This window comes from Polypterus senegalus, chromosome 4 (genome assembly GCF_016835505.1).
Source record: "Polypterus senegalus isolate Bchr_013 chromosome 4, ASM1683550v1, whole genome shotgun sequence".
NCBI classification, from domain to species: Eukaryota; Metazoa; Chordata; class Cladistia; order Polypteriformes; family Polypteridae; genus Polypterus; species Polypterus senegalus.
In genome coordinates, this window is record NC_053157.1 from 144,602,205 (window position 1) to 144,625,449 (window position 23,245).

Here is a 23,245-nt window from a genome sequence, read left to right on the forward strand (position 1 = left end):
GTTTATCTAAAAAATCCTTTGTGGTAATATCTATTAGAACATCAAAAACCAAATCACACTATGTACAAATTTGCCCATCCCAGTCCTGTCCTGATTAAAACTTGTGAAAAACAAGTTAACTTACAGAACAATAACAAAGACATATAAAACAGTTCAACAATTACTTATGCTCTAATTAAAATAAATATTATTATTAACTCTTTTTATTACTTTTTATCACTCTAATTTTTACTAAAAATGCTGTAATATATATGAATTTGAGTACACAATCCTGATGTATGTTTTTAAAAACACACAAACATATTCCCACAGAGAATGGACAAACAATACGTCTATACACCTAAAAATTATGTAATAATTACTGTTTTTATATCACTATTAACTGTCTGTATTGACACAAAGCATTCTACAAATATACATTATACAGTTCTTTACATTATTACAGTAAGTGACTCTTACATAAATATCTTTATTGCATATATTCTGTGATCACAACAGGCTGTGCAAGACAGTATTTATTGCGAGCACATTCATTGTGGGCACAACAGGAAAAAAAAGACATTTTTACATTTTGAACTTCCCTGAGACTACAGTGCTACACTAATTTGTGCTAGATTTTCTAGTGTTGAAAAGCCAAACTATACTCCATTCTATACGAAATGCTGTGATGAATCTTGTCCTAGAATTCACCTTCTGCTATCCTTTTGATGCTGTTCAACAATTCGGCAAATGAAGGTCTGCTTTCTGGTTTCTGAAAAGTGAACAATTGAAATCCATTAGAAGTTTCGGGAGCCATTGATAAACAGTATGTTGTTTGAAACAATTCAAATATTATATGTTATAACAAGGTATGAGCTTAAATGAAAAGCAGTATATATGACATTTATTTAAAGGTATATTTCTACTTGCTAACAGGATTGTAAAGAACCATTCCCTCAAAGCTTCTGAACCAATGGTTCATTTACCAGATTGGTTTAAACATAAACAATGGACTGACACTTCATCTTGAGTTGTTTTCTACACTATGCTATAGCAATACTATAAAGTTTGGCCCATGTCTCATCCCACGTACCTGAAATAGATTAAGTGGCTTTAATAATGAATGGATAAATCAATAGATTTTATGCTCAAACTGCAATATGCAACTGAGACTACAAATGAAATAATGACTGCAGTTCTGGTTTTCACACTTTAAAATACAACAGCACCAGAAGTTATTCACAGAAAAGAAACAAGTACATATTCTTCTTTGACAAACTAGGGAAAAATAAACTCTTTAATAGTGGGGACCTAATCTAGATATTCAAAATTATCAAAGGGATTACTGATAATGTTGATCATTCAATTAAAGAGTGAATCATATATTCAATGACACCTGTGGATTCAAAACAGAAACCAGGAAATATAAAGATCTACTTACAGAAAAGTCTGAAAAATGAACAAATTATCAAGCTGTGAATTTGAAGTGCAGGACTTGACAGTATTGGAATACCTTAGCTAACCAAACAGGCTTTATAGATTTAATAATACTTTGTACAATTTCTTAGGTTATTTTGTCTATTTACATGATTTCCTACATCTTCCTAAAGACAAACATATCAGGTTAACTGTTAATGCCAAACTGGATTTGTACACTTGAGCATTCACAGTGAGTAAGTAAAACCCTATTTAACTTTGATTCTTTCCTTGTGAAATGATTCAAAATACTTCTTATAAACTGAACGTCTACAACAGTTTATTTAATACACTTACTTTTTTACATCACAGAATATGGTGCATTTGAAACATTTGTTCATAATCTGTTCAGATGCTGCTATCTGAGAATTAATAACATGCATAGCTTTTGTATAAATGAAGACTTTTACACCTTGCACTATCACAGCAGGAAAGTGTGGTTAGCTTCCAGCTAATTAGTAGATGTGAGGTTGAGTAAATAAAAAATAAAACCTCAGCACATTATAATATGGAATAATTCACTTTCCTCAGGGGGTTGTGATGATAACCTGCTAATCTAAACAGTGCAGGTCATTCTGTACTGATTAGCCACAACATTAAAACCACTGACATGTAAAGTGAATAATATTGATTATCCTATTATAATGTCACCTGTCCAAGGGTGGGATATATTAGCAGTAAGTGAACAGCTAGTTCTTGAAGATGATGTATTGGAAGCTGGAAAATTAGGCAAGTATAAGGATCTGAGTGAATTTGACAAGAGTCCAATTGTGATGGCTAGACACCTAGGTCATGGCATCTCCAAAATGGCAGGATTTGTGAGATGTTCCTGATATGTAGTGATTAGTACCAACCAAAAGTGATCCAAGGAAGGACAATGGGTGAATGAGCACCCAAGGCACATTGATACATATGGAGAGAAAAGGTTAGCACATTTGGTCCAATCCCACAGAAGAGCTATTGTAACAGAAATAGATGACAAACCTAATGTTGGCAATCAGATAAAGGTGTCATCATAGCATGCTGTGTATGGGGCCACTGCACCATGGCGCAATGGAAACAGGTAGACTGGTGTAATGAATTCTGTTTCTGTTAGATCATGTGGATGGCAGGGTGTGTGTGCACTGTTTACCTGGGTAGGAGATTTCAGGCAGGATGCACTATGGGAAGAATGTAAGCAGGCAGGTAGTTGGATGTTTTGTGCAATATTCTGTTTTTAAACCTTGGGTTCTGGCATTCATGTGGAATTTACTTTACCAGTACCACCCAACTAAGGATTGCTGCCAATCATGTACACCCTTTCATGGCAATGGTATTCCCTTATGGCAGTGGCCTCTTTCGGCAGGATAATGCACTCTGCCACACAACAAAAATTGTCCCTGGAATGGTTTGAGAAACATGACAAACAGTTCAAGGTGATCTTAATTGGATCAAGCATCTGTGTGATGTGCTGGAAAAACAAGTCTGATCCATTGAGGCCCCACCTCGCAACTTTCATGAGATAAAGGATCATCTTCTACTGTTGTGGTGGAAGATACCACAGGACACCTTCAGAGGTCTTGTGGAGTCCATACCTCAACAGGTCAGAGCGGTTTCGGCAGCACGAGGTTGGGCCTACACAATATTAGACAGGTGAGTTTAATGTTGTGGCTGATGGGTGTAAATCCTCAGCAACTTGTTACAAAACTAAGTTTTGTATCTTGTAAACAAAAACTAAATTGATTCATTAAATAAAATTAAAATAAAAATGAAAAAAATCTAATAAAAAAAAAAAATCTACTCCTCCTTGAACCGTCACCTTATCGTGGTGGAGGGGTTTGCATGTCCCAATGATCCTAGGAGCTATGTTGTCCGGGGCTTTATGCCTGGTAGGGCCACCAAGGCAAACTGGTCCTAGGTGAGGGATGAGACAAAGAGCGGTTCAATAAACCTCCAATGAAAAATAAAAACTGTGGACGATGTTTTCCCTTGCCGGACGGGTCACGGGCCCCCTCTGGAGCCAGGCCTGGAGGTGGGGCTCGATGGCGGCGCCTGGTGGCGGGCCTGCACCCATGGGGCTCGGCGGGCACAGCCGAAGAGGTAACGTGGGTTCTCCTCCCCATGGGCTCACCACCTATGGGAGGGGTCAAGGAGGTTGGGTGCAGTGTGAGTTGGGTGGTGACCGAAGGCGGGGACCTTGGCGGTCTGATCCTCGGCTACAGAAACTGGCTCTTGGGACGTGGAATGTCACCTCTCTGAAGGGAAGGAGCCTGAGCTAGTGCTTGCGAGGTCGAGAGGTTCGGCTAGATATAGTCGGACTCACCTCGGCGCACAGCTTGGACTCTGGAACCAATCTCCTTGAGAGGGGCTGGACTCTCTACCACTCTGGAGTTGCCCGGTGAGGCGCCGAGCAGGTGTGGGCATACTTATTGCCCCGACTGGAGCCTGTGCATTGGGGTTTACCCGGTGGGCGAGAGGGTGGCCTCCCTCCGCCGGGTGGGGAAGGGTCCTGACTGTTGTTTGTGCGTATGCCCGAACAGCAGTTTGGAGTATCCACCCTTTTGGAGTCTCTGGAGGGTTGCTAGAGGGCATACCTTCTGGGGATTCCCTCGTTTTGCTGGGAGACTTCAATGCTCACGTGGGCAATGACAGTGAGACCTGGAAGGGTGTGATTGGGAGGAATGGCCCCGATCTGAACCCGGCGGTGTTTTGTTATTGGACTTCTGTGCTCGTCACGGATTGTCCATAACGAACACCATGTTCAAGCATAAGGGTGTTCATATGTGCACTTGGCACCAGGACACCCTAGGCCTCAGGTCGATGATCGACTTTGTGGTGTGTCGTGGACTTGCGGCCATATGTCTTGGACACTCGGGTGAAGAGAGGGGGGAGCTGTCAACTGATCACCACCTGGTGGTGAGTTGGCCGATGGTGGGGAAGATGCGGTCAGACCTGGTAGGCCCAAGCGTGTTGTGAGGGTCTGCTGGGAGCGGCTGGCAGAGTCCCCTGTCAGAAGTAGCTTCAACTCCCACCTCCGGCAGAACTTCAACCCGTCCCGAGGGAGGTGGGGACATTGAGTCGAATGGGCCATGTTCCGTGCCTCTATTGTTGAGGCGGCTGACGGAGCTGTGGCGCAAGGTGGTGGTGCCTGTCGTGGCGGCAATCCCGAACCCGTTGGTGGACACCGCGGTGAGGGATGCCGTCAAGCTGAAGAAGGAGTCCTATAGGACTTTTTGTCCTGTGGGTCTCTGGAGGCAGCTGATAGGTACCGGCAGGCCAAGCGAACGCAGCGGCCGGTTGTTGCTGAGGCAAAACTTCGGGCATGGGAGGAGTTTGGAGGCCATGGAGAGCGACTTTGGACGGCCGAGGAGATTCTGGTCCACCGTCCGGCGTCTCAGGAGGGAAGCAGTGCAGTGTCAACACCGTATATGGTGGGGATGGTGCGCTGCTGACCTCGACTTCGGGGCGTTGTGGGTGGTGGGAGGAGTACTTGAAGACCTCCTCAATCCCACTAACATGCCTTCCAATGAGGAAGCAGAGCCTGGGGACTCTGAGGTGGGCTCTCCCATCTCTGGGACTGAAGTCACCGAGGTGGTCAAAAACTCCTTGGTGGCAGGGCCCGGGGTGGATGAGATCGCCGGAGTTCCTTAAGGCTCTGGATGTTGTAGGACTGTCTTGGTTGACACGTCTCTGCAACATCGCATGGACATCGGGACAGTGCCTCTGGATTGGCAGACCGGGGTGGTGGTCCCCTCTTTAAAAGGGGACGGAGGGTGTGTTCCAACTATAGAGGGATCACACTCCTCAGCCTCCCTGGAAAAGTCTATTCGGGGTTCTGGAGAGGAGGGTCCGTCGGATAGTGAACCTCGGATTCAGGAGGAACAGTGTGGTTTTAGTCCTGGTGGCGAACAGTGGACCAGCTCTTCACCCTTAGCAGAGTCCTGGAGGGTGCATGGGAGTTTGCCCGACCGGTCTACATGTGTTTTGTGGACTTGGAAAAGGCATTCACCGTGTCCCTCGGGGAATCCTGTGGGGGTGCTCGGGAGTATGGGGTACGGACCCCTGATAAGAGCTGTTGGTCTCTGTACAACCGGTGTCAGAGCTTGGTCCGCATTGCGGCAGTAAGTCGAGCCCGTTTCCAGTGAGAGTTGGACTCCGCCAGGGCTGCCCTTTGTCACCGATTCTGTTCATAACTTTTATGGACAGAATTTCTAAGCGCAACCAGGGTGTTGAAGGGGTCGGTTTGGTGGACTCAGGATTGGGTCACTGCTTTTGCAGATGATGTTGTCCTGTTTGCTTCATCAGGCCGTGATCTTCAGCTCTCTCTGGATCGGTTCGCAGCTGAGTGTGAAGCGGCTGGGATGAGAATCAGCACCTCCAAATCCGAGAGCATGGTCCTCAGCCGGAAAAGGGTGGAGTGCCCTCTCAGGGTTGGGGGAGAGATCCTGCCCCAAGTGGAGGAGTTCAAGTATCTCAGGGTCTTGTTCACGAGTGAGGGAAGAATGGAGCGTGAGATCGACAGTCGGATCGGTGCGGCATCCGCAGTGATGCGGGCTCTGCATCGGTCTGTCGTGGTGAAAAAGGAGCTGAGCCGTAAGGCAAAGCTCTCAATTTACCAGTCGATCTACGCTTCTACCCTCACCTATGGTCATGAGCTATGGGTAGTGACGAAAGAGCGAGATCGAATACAAGCGGCTGAAATGAGTTTCCTCCGCAGGGTGTCTGGGCTTTCCCTTAAAGATAGGGTGAGAAGCTCAGTCATCCGGGAGGGGCTCAGAGTAGAGCCGCTGCTCCTCAGCATCGAGAGGAGTCAGATGAGGTGGCTCGGGCATCTGATCAGGATGCCTCCTGGGCGCCTCCCTTGTGAGGTGTTCGGGCACGTCCAACGGGAGGAGGCCCGGGGAAGACCCAGGACACGCTGGAGGGACTATGTCTCCCGGCTGGCCTGGGAGCATGGGATTCTCCGGAAGAGCTGGAAGAAGTGGCGGGGAGGGAAGTCTGGGCCTCTCTGCTTAAGCTGCTGCCCCCGCGACCCGACCTCAGATAAGCGGAAGAGGATGGATGGATGGATGAAAAAATCTATAAACTAGAAAAAATTTTAATAAAAAAACAAACAAGAACAAAACTATACTTTGTAATTTTCACTTTCATTGTACTCATGTCTGTCTCTATAATTTGTTACCAACCATGCAAAGTTAACAGTATATTCAGTTGGTGTTTAGACTGAAAAAAAAGTGCTGTTATCTTTTTATACCAAGGGAAGTAAGATTTTCAGCAATCCACATATACTGTATGAACTGAATTTCTATTACATTAAAAAACATATCACTTTAAGTATTTGTTTTATTCTTTAGTAGCCCTGTTATATTACTCATTTAAAAAGTAAAGTTGTGACTCTGATTCAGATGTTCTGTTATTCTTATTATAGAGCAATATCTAGCTATCAAATCTGAGTAAACTGACAGAATAAAAAATTATTTCTTAATGTTTGGAATAGCTGTCATTTATTTAAGTTAACATTTGGGGAGGGGGCTTTGTAAGCTTATTGCTGCCATTAAAAAAATTACCTTACTTGGCAAGATATTGCCAGCTTGATGTTGGTGTCACTGCAGTGAGTTCATAAGCAGACATGTAGCATGCAATTAATGCTGTCAACAGAGTCGATGCTACATGTATACATTTAGTTTTAATCAAGTTATTTAGTACTTGAGTAAGATGTACACTCAGAGTGTGGATGAATGTAATTTATTTCATAGTACACCTAGGAATAAATATATTTTGTTAATTGATAGTGATCAATGACACATTTTCATTAAATATATAAATATATACATCCATCCATCCATTATCCAACCCGCTATATCCTAACTACAGGGTCACGGGGGTCTGCTGGAGCCAATCCCTGCCAACACAGGGCGCAAGGCAAAAAACAAACCCCGGGCAGGGCGCCAGCCCACTGCAGGGCGCACACACACATACACACACACACACACAGATACCCACACACCAAGCCTTACACACTAGGGACAATTTAGAATCGCCAATGCACCTAACCTGCATGTCTTTGGACTATGGGAGGAAACTAAATATATACAGTAAACAATATTTTTGCAAAATAAGGCAAAATTGTCTTTTTTGAATGGTGGGAATATAAGCATCTAAAGAGGACTGTGCGTTACAGACAGTACTTCAAAGTTCATTTGGTCTAAAATGCAAAAGCGGGTGTTTTAAGTTGCACACAGCAGAGCCTTTTGAAAAAAATTGTTTATGAACAAGTTGATTTATGTAAAATGCATTAATAGTTTATTTTTCTGTTTAATCAACCTTTTAGGCTATTCCAGCTTGACTAGATATGTTACATTTAACATACTGCATACTTATAATATATAATACTGTATATTTATATTGTTTTTAGTACATTAAAAGCCTAACTGAAGTTAAAGTAAACCAAGACCTTGAGTAACATTTGACCTGATACCTGTGCTTTTGTCCTTTTGAATTAAACATCTAAATGGAAAGTGTTACTTTTTCTTAAGTAATATTCATTTCAAAGTAACAATGCTTAATTACCCTACTCCTCTATCCACAATATTATGCACGCATATATGAAGATATTATCTTTGGTGTGCTGTGAAATTGCAAATGGAATCACACAACTTGAAAGTTTTTGTTTTTTTTAACAACCCTTTGCTTAACCTTAATGCAGGTTAAAGTAACAAGAACAGAGAATACTTATTTGATTACCGCATTTTTAAATTATGCTAAAAGCTTTGAACTGTCACATTAGCATGATAAAAATGATGCTGTAACACAATAATATACATTTCATGTATTTATGTATAAAGTTGATCAATATCCCACATGTATGATAAACAATTTGACCACTACAAAGACAACTACTGAAAAGGTAAAACTAAATAAAAACTGAAAAACAGAACACAAAATTTGAATAAAGACTAAAACTAGAAGATGGTGAAAAAGGAAGACTTAATAAATAGTAAAAAAAATAAAATGGAAAATTAAGTAAAAACTAAAAGAAAAAAAAAAACGGTCAAAACCTTTGGGGGAATTCTCAGATACTTTGGTCCCAGCCCAGTTGAGATATATAATCTCTCTAGCGTGTCCTGTGTAACTCCCTCAAATGTCACCAGCAGCCAAACTATATGTCCAAAATCCACCTTAAATGGCTCCTGTCAGTCTGCACAGTTCTGCTCCACTGCACTATAATAATGCTGTGTTTCTGACCCTATCACAGAAAGTGAGGTCTATAACTTTGTCCAGGTATCATTTTGTCTGTTTCTACTTGTAATTTAATTCTTTTGTCACATCATATATAGCTTGTGAGCATACATGAGGATGCCGACATAGAATTGACTGCTTCTTCTGATGACTAACCTCAGTCTTCACTACCATGGTCTGCTTCATTGTCTGTAAAACTGCTAGCACTACATCAAATTGTTGATCAATCTGATGAACACCTTCAGCATCACTCAAAAATAACACCCTAAAGTACCTGAAATTATCCATTACTTGAAGGGATCAAATTATTCTTTTCAAGGAGTGAACCATAGTCTCAGATTGGTGGTGCTAATTATCATACCAAACTCATCTCAATCAGGTATGAACCATTCCAGTCTACATCACAGATAACAGTCTGATGACGCTAAAAGGACAATATTATCTGTAAATGATAAAGATAATCTTTAGGTTCCCCAAACTAATACTTTCCAAGCCTGATATCTTGGCCATAAATACAATGAATAAAAGAGGAGACAAGATGCACCCTTGGCAGAGTCTGTGGCCCTCAAAAACTTAATTTGATTTATATGCAGCTCTCACAATGCAAATCCAGATACTGGATGGCAAGCAGCAGTGGCAAAGGATCTAGAAGTGGGTGGTATGGGCAAAAATCCGTATCATGATACAAATAAATTCTAAAGGTTTTGATAAAAAGCAGTATAATGCATTTGTATATACTTTTCAGATTGAAATGCATTTTGTTTAGCAAATAACAAATGTGTTTTTAATGAACTGTGCACACAGGTATTTCCCTTAATATGCTGAAATGCTTGTTAATGCTCTACTACTCAGATACCAGGTGCAACAATTTAATTCCTGGAATGGCTGTGGAAGGAGATTACTTTAATGGTGACGGTAGCCGCTAATGCTCAGATACACACATTTTTTCTTAGGTTCAGAAATTAAATTGTCACACCTTTAGATTTGATAGAAGGTATTCAGCTCTCTTGCACCAATAAAAATGCAGCTTTTCCCTTTCAATTATTTGCCCATGTTGCTGCCATAGCCACCAAACGAACATAGCACAAGACATGACACTTCTTCATTTATTATATTAAAATTTGCATTAACTTACTGATTAGGCTGAACTGCATACGACTCTTGAGTAATATTCTTAAAGGGTTATACAACTTTATTACACATTCATATACAAGGCCATACATAAAGATATTGTCTTTAAAATACTAATAAACAAGTACAAAACTATATTTCTCATCTACTTTTGTATGCACAAATTTGCATATATTGTGTTTAAACATGCTTGCAACTTTTCCACTATTGTTTAGCATACCAGTATAATTTTTATTTGAAATCCATATAAGAGGAAGATATCCAATATACTGGAACTTTCTCCACTGTCCATACTTCTGGCTGAAATCTCATTATGTGTCAACTGCCATAAACACAACAGCCTATACCAGGGGTGGGCAAACTACGGCCCGCGGGCCACCTCCGGCTCGTTGGTCTTTTTTAATCCGGCCCGCCGAAGACTGGTACAGAATTGCCCAAATCAAATCATATCATAATTATGACTACATTCATTTGACCTTGTCCTGTAATGCCTGGCGTTCCACCAGGTGGCGCATTAGACGCAGTGATACATTGACTTGATTTTGCGAAGCCAGGGGTAGTCTCTGTTATTACTCTGCTACTGCTCTGAACCCATCTGCAACAATGAGTGGGCCAAGGAAAAGAAAAGTCGACAGTGAGTGCAGAGTGTTTAATAAGGAATGGACAACTAAATACTTTGTCACTAAAGACCGGTCAAAGGCTGCATGTCTTATTCGCCAAGAAACCGTTGCGGTTTTAAAGGAATACAACATCAGTTGCCACTTTTCCACCAAGCATGCTAATTATGCTAACAACCAGTCAACGCAAGAACAGATGGCCACCACTCAGAGGTTGGCAGCTAGTTTGCAGGCTCAGCAAAACACCTTTATCCGACAAACTGCCATCCAAGAATCATGTGCTGGCATTCAAAGTAGCATAGACCAGCAAACATTTCTCTGAAGTAGAGTTTCTCAAAGAGTGCATGGTAGAGACAGCAGGTATCTTGTGTCCTGAGAGCAAGAACAAATTTGAAAAAATTAGCTTATCACGCAGGACAGTGACTCGCCATGTTGAGCTAATTGACAAAGACTTAGCTAGCAAGTTAAATAAAATTGCACAGTCATTTATATTATATTCCTTGGCACTGGATGAAAGTAATGACATAAAGGACACCGCTCAGCCTTTAATTTTTATCAGAGGGATTAATGAGAATTTTGAGATAATGGAGGAGTATTTGGCCATGGAATCCCTAAAGGGGAAAACGCGGGGAGAGGACTTGTATGACAGCATGTCGGGGGTCATCAATAGGCACAAACTACCTTGGAGTACGCTCACCAGCGTTACCACAGATGGATCGCCAAATCTGACTGGAAAAAACATTGGGTTGCTCCAGGAGAGGGTGAAGAAGGACAACCCTGAGCAGGAGGTAATTTTCTTACACTGCCTAACCCACCAGGTAGCACTGTGTAAATCCATATTGCAGCTTGACTACGTAGTGAAGCCAGTTGTAAAACTCGTTAACTTTATTTAAATGAGGGGACTTCAGCATTGCCAGTTAAGTTTCTTGAAGAAATTGACGCTGATCAGCAGGACTTGCTTTATCACACCAATGTCCGCTGGTTAATTTTGGGAAAAATATGTCGACGAGTGTGAGAGCTCAAACAGGAGATTATCTCATTTTTGGAGCTACTTGAGAAAGCTGACGATTTTCTTGAGCAGAGTGACACAAATTGGCTTTGTGATTTAGCTTTTGCTGTGGACATACTGACACACATGAATGAGCTGAACGTGAAGCTACAAGGGAAAGACCAGTTTGTGCATGAATTATACACAAATGTCACAGCCTTCAAAACCAAGCTGGCTTTATTCTCAAAGCAAATGTCAAACAATTCATTCGTTCATTTCCCCACACTGGCTACGCTGAAAGAGGCGCCTCGACTTGTGAAAAAATACATAAAATCACTGGATGACCTGCAAGGAGAATTCTACTGTCGGTTCTCTAATTTTGGAAAAATGTACAAGTCACTTCAGCTGGTGTCATGTCCCTTCACACAAGACCCTGAAACGGCACCACAGGAGTTGCAGTTGGAACTGATTGATTTCCAATGTGACACCGTCTTAAAGGAGAAGTTCAACTCTCTTTAACTGGATGAGTTTTATGCTTCATTAAGCGCAGCCAAATTTCCAAACATCCAGAAGATGGCACAGAGGATGCTGGTGTTGTTTGGCTCTACGTATGTGTGTGAACAGACTTTTAGTGTGATGAGCACCAACAAAGCACTCCACAGATCCCAGTTGAGCGATGAACACCTCAGATCTGTTCTGAGAATTGCCACAACAAAACTAATACCAGACTTCGATGCACTGGCAAAAAAGGGTGATCAACAACACTGTTCCCACTAAAAGTGAATGTAAATATTAACACTGTAATGCCTTTTTTATGTTTATATTTGATATGTATGCATCTAGTGCTGGCCCGGCCCATCTGTCAAATTTTAAAAGTTAATGTGGCCCCTGAGCCAAAAGGTTTGCCCACCCCGGCCTATACCCATGATTTTTTGCCAAAATCAGACTTCACAGCACAGTCATTGTAGTGTGCTATGACTTAGTTGTTGAAAATGTTACACTAGACATCTAGAGGTTGCAGGTGTAAATCACGGCTATCCACAACTTGCTAATATTATGTAAAGGCTATGACTAAAAATTGCCGGAAAAGACATGTACTGGGAAGCTAGCCTTCACTGCAATAAAGTTGTGTAAGTTTAAAAAAATATGGAATACAGCGCCTTAACTTTCAAATATATATATTAAAATTTAACAAATCTATTATTGGTAAACAACAAAATAATGTTCTCCTCAAAATGGAACACACATGTATATAGTTCAGAATATTTTCAATTCCCATATTTGAATAAATTCAAATAAATATTTGAAATTATAGTCTCAATTATTGGTCAAAATGAAAGCCCAAACATAAGGATTCAACTTCATCCATCCATCCATCCATTTTCTAACCCGCTGAATCCGAATACAGGGTCACGGGGGTCTGCTGGAGCCAATCCCAGCCAACACAGGGCACAAGGCAGGAACTTCAGTCAAATAAAATAGAGGAATCATAAACTAAAATACATTGCAGAATTAAACTGCAAAATTAAGTAAATTCTACATAACAAAACATTCTCAAACTTGTTTAATGCAATTTCAAATTGTAGGCAACTGGAGTACATGCTAACATCACATGAACATTGAATGGACATTGGATTTGAGCCCAGAATGCTAGGTCAATTTAATTCCATCCATCCATTATCCAACCAGCTATATCCTGACTACAGGGTCACGGGGATCTGCTGGAGCCAATCCCAGCCAACACAGGGTGCAAGGTGGGAAGCCAGCCCACCACAGCAATTTAATTACACTTCCACTAAAATATACTCTATTTTACCATTTCTTGTATTTTCTAACAGCATTGAAAAATGCTGCCAACTAGTGATACATAGTACAACTTCATGTAGTATCTAACATTGTAATTATTCTAATATTCAAGTATACTAATTTTACTTTTCCTCTCTTTCAAAATTTTCTAATTGAAATATTATATTTATACATCCAAATTTATGCAAATTTTGATATTTTATAAAGTTACTTTGGATTAGGTAATGTTTTCTTTTTTGTTAGTATTAAATATCTGACTTACTGTATGTCATACAGGTAATTTAATATACATGCTACCGGTTTATATGCTGGCAATAGTCACATTACTAATTTTTATACACATTTTAATAGGAAAGAGATAACAAACATACACTAGATACAAAAGAAATATATCTTGATATGTATAGATCCTAACATATTTACACATAGGTTCAAGGTTTAAACAGATTCTAACAACATTTTATTACTTCAATGTATGTTCTGGTACCAAAAGAAAAATCAGATCAATGTCTAAATACTTAAAGCAGTCCTCTGAGGCATTCATCTAACTCAGTGTCTCATGCATCTTAAAACTTTACTATGCTTAAACACTTATATCCTTCTTGTGTACATTTCCCATGTTAATGTGGGGTTCGCTTCTCCCTCCAGTAAGTGAGTGTATAATAAGTTTGTGTCCTGCAAAGGACTAATACAAGTGGTTGCTATCACTGGAAGTGTCACAGTACTGATGTGAAGGTAAAATCAGTTTTCAGCCCAGTGCTCTCTAAAACAGAGAAGAAAATCTGAAACAGACAGGGATGTCATGGATTTATAACAAACTGAAATTAAATAAGATATTGCAACAAAAAGCTAGTATCTAAGCAATAAGAGTGAATGTGAATGTAGGGAATGAATTGTTATTTGTGAAAACCATTGTGACATGGAAAAAGGCACATGACAAGGAAAAATATAAAAAAAAAAACAATTAAAGACATTTATATCTTTAAAACACACTAATATTGTCTGATGTAACTCACTTAAGTGTAATAATATGATACTCACTGTGGACAGAGTGCCATCTGTGATCTTAAATTGACATCCATAAAGATAACAGGCAGATAAAGCAGTATAAGTATCACCTTGTTTTTTGTATTTCAACATTATGGACTTAGACTTAACAGGTCCATGGTGTTGCAGAGCAATCTTCTATTAAGGACAATAATTCACAATGAACCAGGCAAAACTGCAAGGTCAGAGCATACCTCAAATTAAGAACTATGATAGTCAGACAGATTAAACAATTTTTTTAAGAATGTGAGGAGCAAATCGAAGCAGCCTAAAGACTGATAGAGGACTTCCAAATTATTTTTTCTAAATTCATTATGTCTTTCGACAAATCACATTTGTCCATTATGGAACCCACTTAATCCAGTTCAGGGACTATCCTGAAAGCCTATCCTGAAGCATCATGCTCAAAGTTAAACCTTGGATGGGGTGCTGATAACGCAAAGTACTTTAAACTATTATTATCTTTCTTTAATTGGCAGATGCCCTTAGACTAGGCAATTTACAAAAAAAAATCACAGATTATATTAATCTGCTAATAGAATAAAGCAAAAACCTGGCAATTTTATCATATCAGTTTTGAACCACTAAACACAGGAAACCTAATAGTTTTGCACAGTCTGGTGTGTTTAACTTAAAAAAGCATGGTTACGCACACCAGGAAGTAATGCCCATCAATTCACTTATTCATTCTTTTTCTGAACTCCCCTATCCCATTAAAGTATGGAGAAAATCTAGAGACCACCCTGCCCGTATCTCAACTAGCACTGCATGGGACTGAAATAAACATACATATTAAAAATGAATATTAAGGATTATGATTTTTTATTGCCATAGAAGAAACTGAGGCATTACTGTTTTTCCTTATTCTTCAGATTATAACTACAGTGAACTGCAGTACAATACAAACATAAAAAAGGAATTCCAAAATACCTGGGCGAGAGTAAAAACACACACAGTAGTTGTTATGGTTTATTTTATTTTTGTTATTGTATGGTTCATTTTATACCCATTTTATGTATTTTTTGTTCATTTTTAATTATTTTGTCTATGTTAATATTGCTACTTTTGGTATTTATTTGAATTATTCTGTATTTTTTATATGTTTTGTGTATAATTTAACTTCTCCATGTCTATGTTGGTTATATTATGTTCCATGTGTTTTCTGGGTGGTTCCCCAGTGGGTGGGGTCATCATTCCATCTCAGTCAAGAGGCTCTCCTCAATTCCATAACCATTAGGCTGAGGAAACTTTCAGTGCTTTTTATTGAATGCTCCTGAGCTGGTGACTTTCACTTTTGAATAATACTGTGTTTTTTGAATAAAAAGACTTTAAACAAGGATTTGAACACTATCCAGGGGAAGGACACTACTAGTCTAGTAGTCTTCATATTTATTTACCTGAGAATACTGTTATTTAATACTATTAACGAAGTTAGCTAAAAGTAAGTAACAAACCTCATGCCAACAGCTGTACATAACTTGGTATACATCACGAGATGCTAAATATGGCTTATAAAGGCGATGACCTTGTGTGATTTCATCCACTACTTCAGGATTTGATTTATTCTCAAAAGGTGTTCTGCCCTCAGTGAAGATTTCCCACATCAACACTCCTACAAAGATGAAAAACAAATAAAAAACATAGACTCACAGGATTTTGTTATTTGCATATATTACTTGAAATTCTAAAATAAATTCTGTCAACAATTGACTTCAAATTACTTTTGGACACTGCATATTTTTGCATAGCAAAAAATGCTATATTATATGCTCAGAACAACTAACTTTCTTAGAAAATATACAATTATAAGCCATGTTTACACAATAACTGAAGTATGAAATCAATCTGGAAACATTTTAACTAAGTACTTGTCCCCCAGGTCTGTGTTTTGTTACTCACTTAATGTTAACTAAACTGTTTAACACTATAGACCTCTTCATGTGACCACAATAATTTTTTTTATTATTTGCTACTGCTGCTATTTTGATGTTTAAGTTGATAATATCTCCTATTTTATTCTCAACATACTTGAGGAAAATTAATTTCAACTGAGTAAGAAAAATGGGATCTTAGATAGATAGATAGATAGATAGATAGATAGATAGATACTTTATTAATCCCAAGGGGAAATTCACATAATCCAGCAGCAGTATACTGATACAAAGAAACAATATTAAATTAAATAGTAATAAAATGAAAAAATGAAAAAATTAAAATAAAATTAATGTTAGCATTTACTCCCGGGTGGAATTGAAGAGTCGTATAGTATGGGGGAGGAACGATCTCCTCAGTCTGTCAGTGGAGCAGGACAGTGACAAAAGTCTGTCACTGAAGCTACTCCTCTGCCTGGAGATGACACTGTTCAGTGGATGCAGTGGATTCTTCATGATTGACAGGAGTTTGCTTAGTGCCCGTCGCTCTGCCACAGATGTTAAACTGTCCAACTTTAATCCTACAATAGAGCCTGCCTTCTTAACAAGTTTGTCCAGGCGTGAGGCGTCTTTCATCTTTATGCTGCCACCCCAGCACACCACCGCGTAGAAGAGGGCACTCGCCACAACCGTCTGGTAGAACATCTGCAGCATCTTACTGCAGATGTTGAAGGATGCCAACCTTCTCAGAAAGTATAGTCTGCTCTGACCTTTCTTACATAGAGCATCAGTATTGGCAGTCCAGTCCAATTTGTCATCCAGCTGCACTCCCAGATATTTAAAGGTCTGCACCCTCTGCACACAGTCACCTCTGATGATCACAGGGTCCATGAGGGGCCTGGGCCTCCTAAAATCCACCACCAGCTCCTTGGTCTTGCTGGTGTTAAGGTGTAAGTGGTTTGAGTCGCACCATTTAACAAAGTCTTTGATTAACTTTCTGTACTCCTCCTCCTGCCCACTCCTGATGCAGCCCACAATAGCAGTGTCATCAGCGAACTTTTGCACGTGGCAGGACTCGAGTCATATTGGAAGTCTGATGTATATAGATTGAACAGGACCGGAGAAAGTTCAGTCCCCTGCCGTGCCCCTGTATTGCTGAACCCAATGTCAGCCCTGCAGTTCCCAAGGCCATATTGAGGTCTGTCTGTAAGATAGTCCACAATCCATGCCACAGGTGTGAATCTACTCCCATCTCAGTCAGCTTGTCTCTAAGGAGCAGAGGTTGGATGGTGTTGAAGGCGCTAGAGAAGTCCAAAACATAATTCTTACAGCACCACTGCCTCTGTCCAGGTGGGAGAGGGATCGTGTAGCATATAGATGATGGCATCCTCCGCTCCCACCTTCTCCTGGTATGCGAACTGCAGAGGGTCGAGGGCGTGACGGACCTGTGGCCTCAGGTGGTGAAGCAGCAGCCGCTCCATGGTCTTCATCAGATGTGACGTCAGAGCAACAGGCGGAAGTCATTCAGCTCACTAGGACGTGATACCTTTGGGACAGGGTGATACAAGATGTTTTCCAAAGCCTTGGGACTCTCCCTTGTTCCAGGCTCAGGTTGAAGATGCGCTGTAGAGGACTCCCCAGTTCCAACGCACATGCCTTCAGCAGTCGTGGCGATACACCATCTGGACCCACTGCTTTGCTGGCACAAAGTCTTTTCAGCTCTCTGCTCACATGGGCTGCTGTAATTGTGGGTGGGGATGTCTCACCTATGCTGGTATCAGCAGAAGGATGGTTGGAGGATGCAGTACTCGAGGTGAGAGTGGGTTAGTGATCAAACCTATTAAAGAAGTTGTTCATTTGGTTTGCTCTCTCCACGTCTGTCTCGATGGCGGCACCCGCTTCAGCTGCAGCCAGTGATAATCTTCATCCCATCCCACACTTCCTTCATGCTGTTGTTCTGCAACTTCTGCTCCCGCTTTCTCCTGTACTGCTCTTTTACCGCCCTGAGCTGGACTCGGAGTTCCTTCTGCACGCACTTGAGCTCATGCTGATCACCACCTTTAAAAGCCCTTTTCTTCTGGTTCAAAAGGCCCTTGATGTCACTTGTAACCCATGGCTTGTTGTTAGCATAGCAGCATACTGTTCTTACTGGAACTACAATGTCCATACAGAAGTTGATGTAATCAGTTGTGCATTCAACAGCCTCTTCAATGTTCTCACTATGTGACCCAAGCAATATATCCCAGTCTGTAGTTCCAAAGCAGTCTCTCAGAGCCTGCTCTGCCTCAGGGGACCACTTCCTGAATGAGCGTGTAGTTGTAGGTAGCGCCCTCACTCTTGGTTTGTATTGAGGCTGAAGCAGAACCAGGTTATGATCTGCTTTCCCAAGCGCAGGCAGCGGGGTGGCGCTGTATGCGTCTTTAACGCTTGCATACAGTAGGTCGATAGTCCTGTTTCCCGAGTGTTACAATCCACATACTGGGAGAAGGCAGGTAATGTTTTGTCCAGCGTTACATGGTTAAAGTCTCCAGCGATTAGCACAAGTGCCTCAGGGTGCTGCGTTTGTAACTTAGCAACTGCGGAATGGATGATGTCACTCGCCATCTCGCGTTAAGCTTGAGGGGATGTAAACAATAACAACAATCACGTGTCCAAACTCTCTGGGCAAGTAATAGGGGCGCAGACTTACGGCCAACAGTTCGATGTCCCTGCAGCAAGTGGAGATTTTAACGTTTACATGTCCTGAGTTGCACCACTTTGTATTGACATAGAGAGCGAGTCCTCCTCCTTTCTTCTTTCCGCAGGTACTTGCGTCTCTGTCCGCTCTAACTGTGCTAAACCCGGTAGCTCCACGTTAGCATCTGGGATGGTAGTTGTTAGCCACGTTTCACTAAAACACAGCAAGCTGCATTCTCTGTAGGTTCTGACATTTTTCACCAGCACAGCCAGTTCGTCGATCTTATTTGGTAGTGAGTTCACATTTCCCAGGATCACAGAAGGCACCAACGGTTTATAACGCCATTTTCTCTCAAGTTGTCTCGATTTAATCTTATCTTTTATCTTTGCGCCGGCTCGGCTGCCCCGATATCGTCTTCTTACCTCGTCAGGTAAATAAGGAACCACACCGGCATAAGCATTTCTTCTCAGTGCTTTAAGCTGACTACTTGAATAGGCGATTCTCGGAGTGTAAAAATCCATGTCAAGTAGTAAAATAGTAAAAATGTGTAAAAAGTGTCCAGGGAGCAATTCCACATAAAAGAAAGTGGTAGAAGTGATCAGTGAAATAGAGAAAAATAGAGATAAAAAGGTAAAATGATAAAGTCATATACGGAGCTGCTTGAAAGGCTGTCACTCGGATGCGGCGCTGGAAATATATAGGATATGATCTTGTAATAGTATGTAAGTTTATAAAAAAGAAAAAAAAAGTTTCCTATAAATATTGGCTATAAGCACACATGTAAAGGACAAATGTAAGCAGAACCAAATATTTAGAATTTGCAAACTTTGGCTCTCTGTTTGTTTTTCTGTATCTTTTTCATTTAGTTGTTTTTCTATTTATATACAAATCAACTAATTTTATTTTGAAAATTTTTATTGTTCTATTATTGTTTATTTTGCTAACTTCTTTTGTTAGTTTAACTGTTTTTTCAATTCTGTTAAGTATGTAATTACTGACACAGACTCTAAATCATATAGTTGGCCTCACAGCAATACCTAGGGATTTTTAAAGAGAAGTGTTACCAGTGCTTAGGTACAGTGGGGTTAAGTTTGTTTGGTGTTCTTTTCCGAACCTTTTTGACATTCATTTGGCCTTAAAAGATACAATTTTGATGAAGGGTTTGTTTCTTGACATATATGTTGAATACTTATACATTATATGAATATATCATTGCTTTTTTTACTGAGAATTACTAGGAGGTAACTTACCATATGACCATACATCTGACTTGCTGCTATATTTACTATAATGAAAAACTTCAGGGGGTGACCATTTTACTGGGAATTTTGAGCCCGTGGAACTAATGTACTCATTGTCAAGAACAAATCTAAAAATATGAAAGCAAAGAATGAAAGTGAAAAAAGTTAAATCTTTTTAAATGTCTTAATCAAATGCCCTCTAGTTAAAAGCAATATTTCTACATTTGACACAACACAAAAATATTTAAAAATATGTTTCAGTTATACAGGAGCATTGTATAATTTTCAAGCCTGTTATGTTTCTAAAACACTCGAGTCATCATAGACAATGTAGTGCTGTGCAGTGCTTGCCACCACAGACCTAGTGGACTCAAGCTCATTTTGTTCCCACTGTTCTTCTCGTTTCCTGCTTTCCCCCACTGTCACTTTAGTCGGAACAGTTACAATAATATATAAAATGTGCAACAAATAAAGTATTACACGATTTAATTCCCCACATTCATGGCATTGTGCAGTCCAGAGAAAGTCACCTCTAGCATCAAGCTATTATTTTTTTTGATTTTAGCAAAACTCTTTAGAGTTTTCCTGCACTCAATTATGAAACTCATAATAAAAAAACAACAAAATGATTTTTTGAGTCTAAATACAGTTGTAGCCTGCTTTATAATCATTTAATTAATTCATTCATTCATTTTTTGCCTCCAGAAATATATACCGCTCTAAATTAGGAATACATAATGTGGCTTAAAACATTATCAAAACATATTTTTCTATATCATTAAATATAGATAATTATGTATAATTATTGTATTTGTTTCCCAAATCTCAATTTTAAATATGAAATTTGACCCCAGAAGAAATTCTTCTGATCAGAACTGAACAGATGAGTATAAATAAAAAGTTTTTAAAATAAAATTCCATAATGTCCATAATGTAAATATTTGGGGGTTTTTTTTGCACCATTGTCAGAGATGCCAGGGGCGACGACCCAGCCGGGACACCTTGGAGGACCGGAAGAGGGAGTGCGCCCACCTCGGACCATGTGGGGGCCGCCACTCTGGTTGCTTTGGGGGCCACGGATAGAGGGCTTGGAAGCCCAACCCTGTAGGAGCCTGTGGTCACCGCCAGGGGGCGCCCCGATGCCTTGGGAACCCTGGACCTCAGCTCTTCCGCCACACCAGGAAGTGCTGGGGGAAGAGAAGCAGGGACACCCGAAGTGCTTCCGGGAGTACATCCGGCACTTCCGCTACACTGGGGTGTGTCAGCGGGAGATTGCCGAGAAGCACCTGGAGCACATCCGGGTGTAGATAAAAGGGGCCGCCTCCCTTCATTTGAGGCTGGAGTTGGGTGAGGAGAGGACGAAGCAGAAGAAGCGAGAGTGGAGGCGGCCTGAAGAAGGAGAAAAGGCATAGTGTGTGAGAGGCATGGACTTTGGGGGACTTGTGGGGTTTGTGGTGCATTTTAATAAATTGGGTGCCTTGCGCCCTATGTTGGCTGGTATTGGCTCCAGCAGACCCCTGTGACCCTGTGTTAGGATATAGTGGGTTGGATAATGGATGGATGAATGGATGGATGGATGTTTCACCATTGATTTTACCAGCTGGCTCATCATGTCAATATGCAAGAATGTGAATTGGCTTGCCTACTAACTACTACATACGATACAGCACTTAACCTTCACTTATGCTTTATTGCTATCTACAGTCATTACTTAGCATCACCATGTACATCAGATTAACTTCACTTGTTTAACTACATCTCAGTTTATCCAATGCTAAAATGATTACAATATCTGTCAGCCAATTCTAGCTGTATGCTCATGTGAATTAAAGTAGACACAAGCCTTCTTATAGAACTGAACTTAATTCTTTGGAATTCAGGGCATGGCAATTGAGGACTAATGTGCAGAATTAAAATAATTTGTGTCCTTAAATTTTTCCACTTCATGCATAAATCTTTAAAATTGCTTTTAAAATAGAAATTGCTGTTTTTTGCAGGCTTTGCCAACATTGCAGTGAAGATAAAGTCAGCAGGACATGCTGAAAACTTTAAATGTATAAAACGTTTCAAGGAAATAAAGTCTATCAAAAATCATTGATTTAATTTCATAAAATAAAAAAATGTAAAATTTGGCATATGGCAGTAATTTTCAGTGGATGTTGATAAGTGAAGAAACTGGTTACAATTTAGTTGCTGTGATATCTGCTTAAGTTTTAGCATACAATAAACCATGCGTAAGCTACCTCATTCACGCAATGCTATAAAGAAGCAAACTAAGATTTACTATGAACAAAAGAATGATATGCGACTTAAACATGTAAACAAAATAAATGTTTGGATTTTATTTGTCAGGATATCTGACCATGTGATAGCTGCTTTTAAAAGCTTTGTACTGATATTACCTAGCACCTGATAGACATTTGGAGGCATGCATTCTGCTTGTATTGCATTACACAATCTAAATACAATACTTTACTGAGTGAGACTTGTAATTTTGGTGCTACAGGTGGCATAAACCTTTTACAACTCAAGCAGAAGTTAGCTACACAAAACATGTTGTATACTGCCCTTTACATTGAAAAGACATTTAAAAAATGATCAACCACCAGTTATCATTATTTATAAGTTTGGAATAGCTAGTAATTAATTGCACTATACTATTACCTACTGTACTCCTAAAGTGTCTGGCACCCAAATCATTGTTGGTTATGCTTTACTAGAATCTTCAAACCACATTAAGTAGCTACTCTTGATCCAAAGAAATAGTAATCCTACTCACAATGTCTTCCTAGATTGCAGAGCTATTCAGGCAATATGATACAGCGGAATGGTATGAGCACACCTCATTTCCTACAAGTGTAAGTGTAATTCCCATTCACAATTTGAAATCACATATGAGATTAGGATCAATAAAAAAAGAAGTAAATCAGGGAGTTAATTTGAAAATTTAGATCCTGCCTTCCCATCCTGTTGTCAGTTTCTCAATTTTCACTGATCATCATTATGATCAGAGACTCAAAGTACTTTGCTGCTCTAATACTTTGGTGGCATGCTAGAACAGTGGTAAGTGTTCTTGTTGTCCTGGATCCAGCACTTGGTTGTTGTTTTTGTGGAATTTATGTTTTCTGCCTCAGTCTAACTGGGTTTTCCTCCAGGTACCATAGTTTTACTCCAACATCCTCAAAGACATACAG

At 40.2% G+C, this 23,245-nt stretch overlaps 1 protein-coding gene across 3 annotated transcripts in view; it reads right to left on the reverse strand.

The window, feature by feature from the left end:
* Window positions 1-347: 347 nt before the first annotated feature.
* The window catches only part of txk (TXK tyrosine kinase), a 72,704-nt gene continuing 49,806 nt past the window's right edge, over window positions 348-23,245 (reverse strand). For all 3 annotated transcript variants that reach the window (XM_039751399.1, XM_039751401.1, XM_039751400.1), the window contains 3 exons: window positions 20,061-20,179; window positions 15,717-15,874; window positions 348-751 (listed from right to left, as the gene is read on the reverse strand). In XM_039751399.1, the coding sequence (XP_039607333.1) occupies window positions 680-751; window positions 15,717-15,874; window positions 20,061-20,179 (349 nt within the window). In that variant the 3' untranslated portion in view covers window positions 348-679. The remainder of the gene's footprint in view (window positions 752-15,716; window positions 15,875-20,060; window positions 20,180-23,245) is intronic.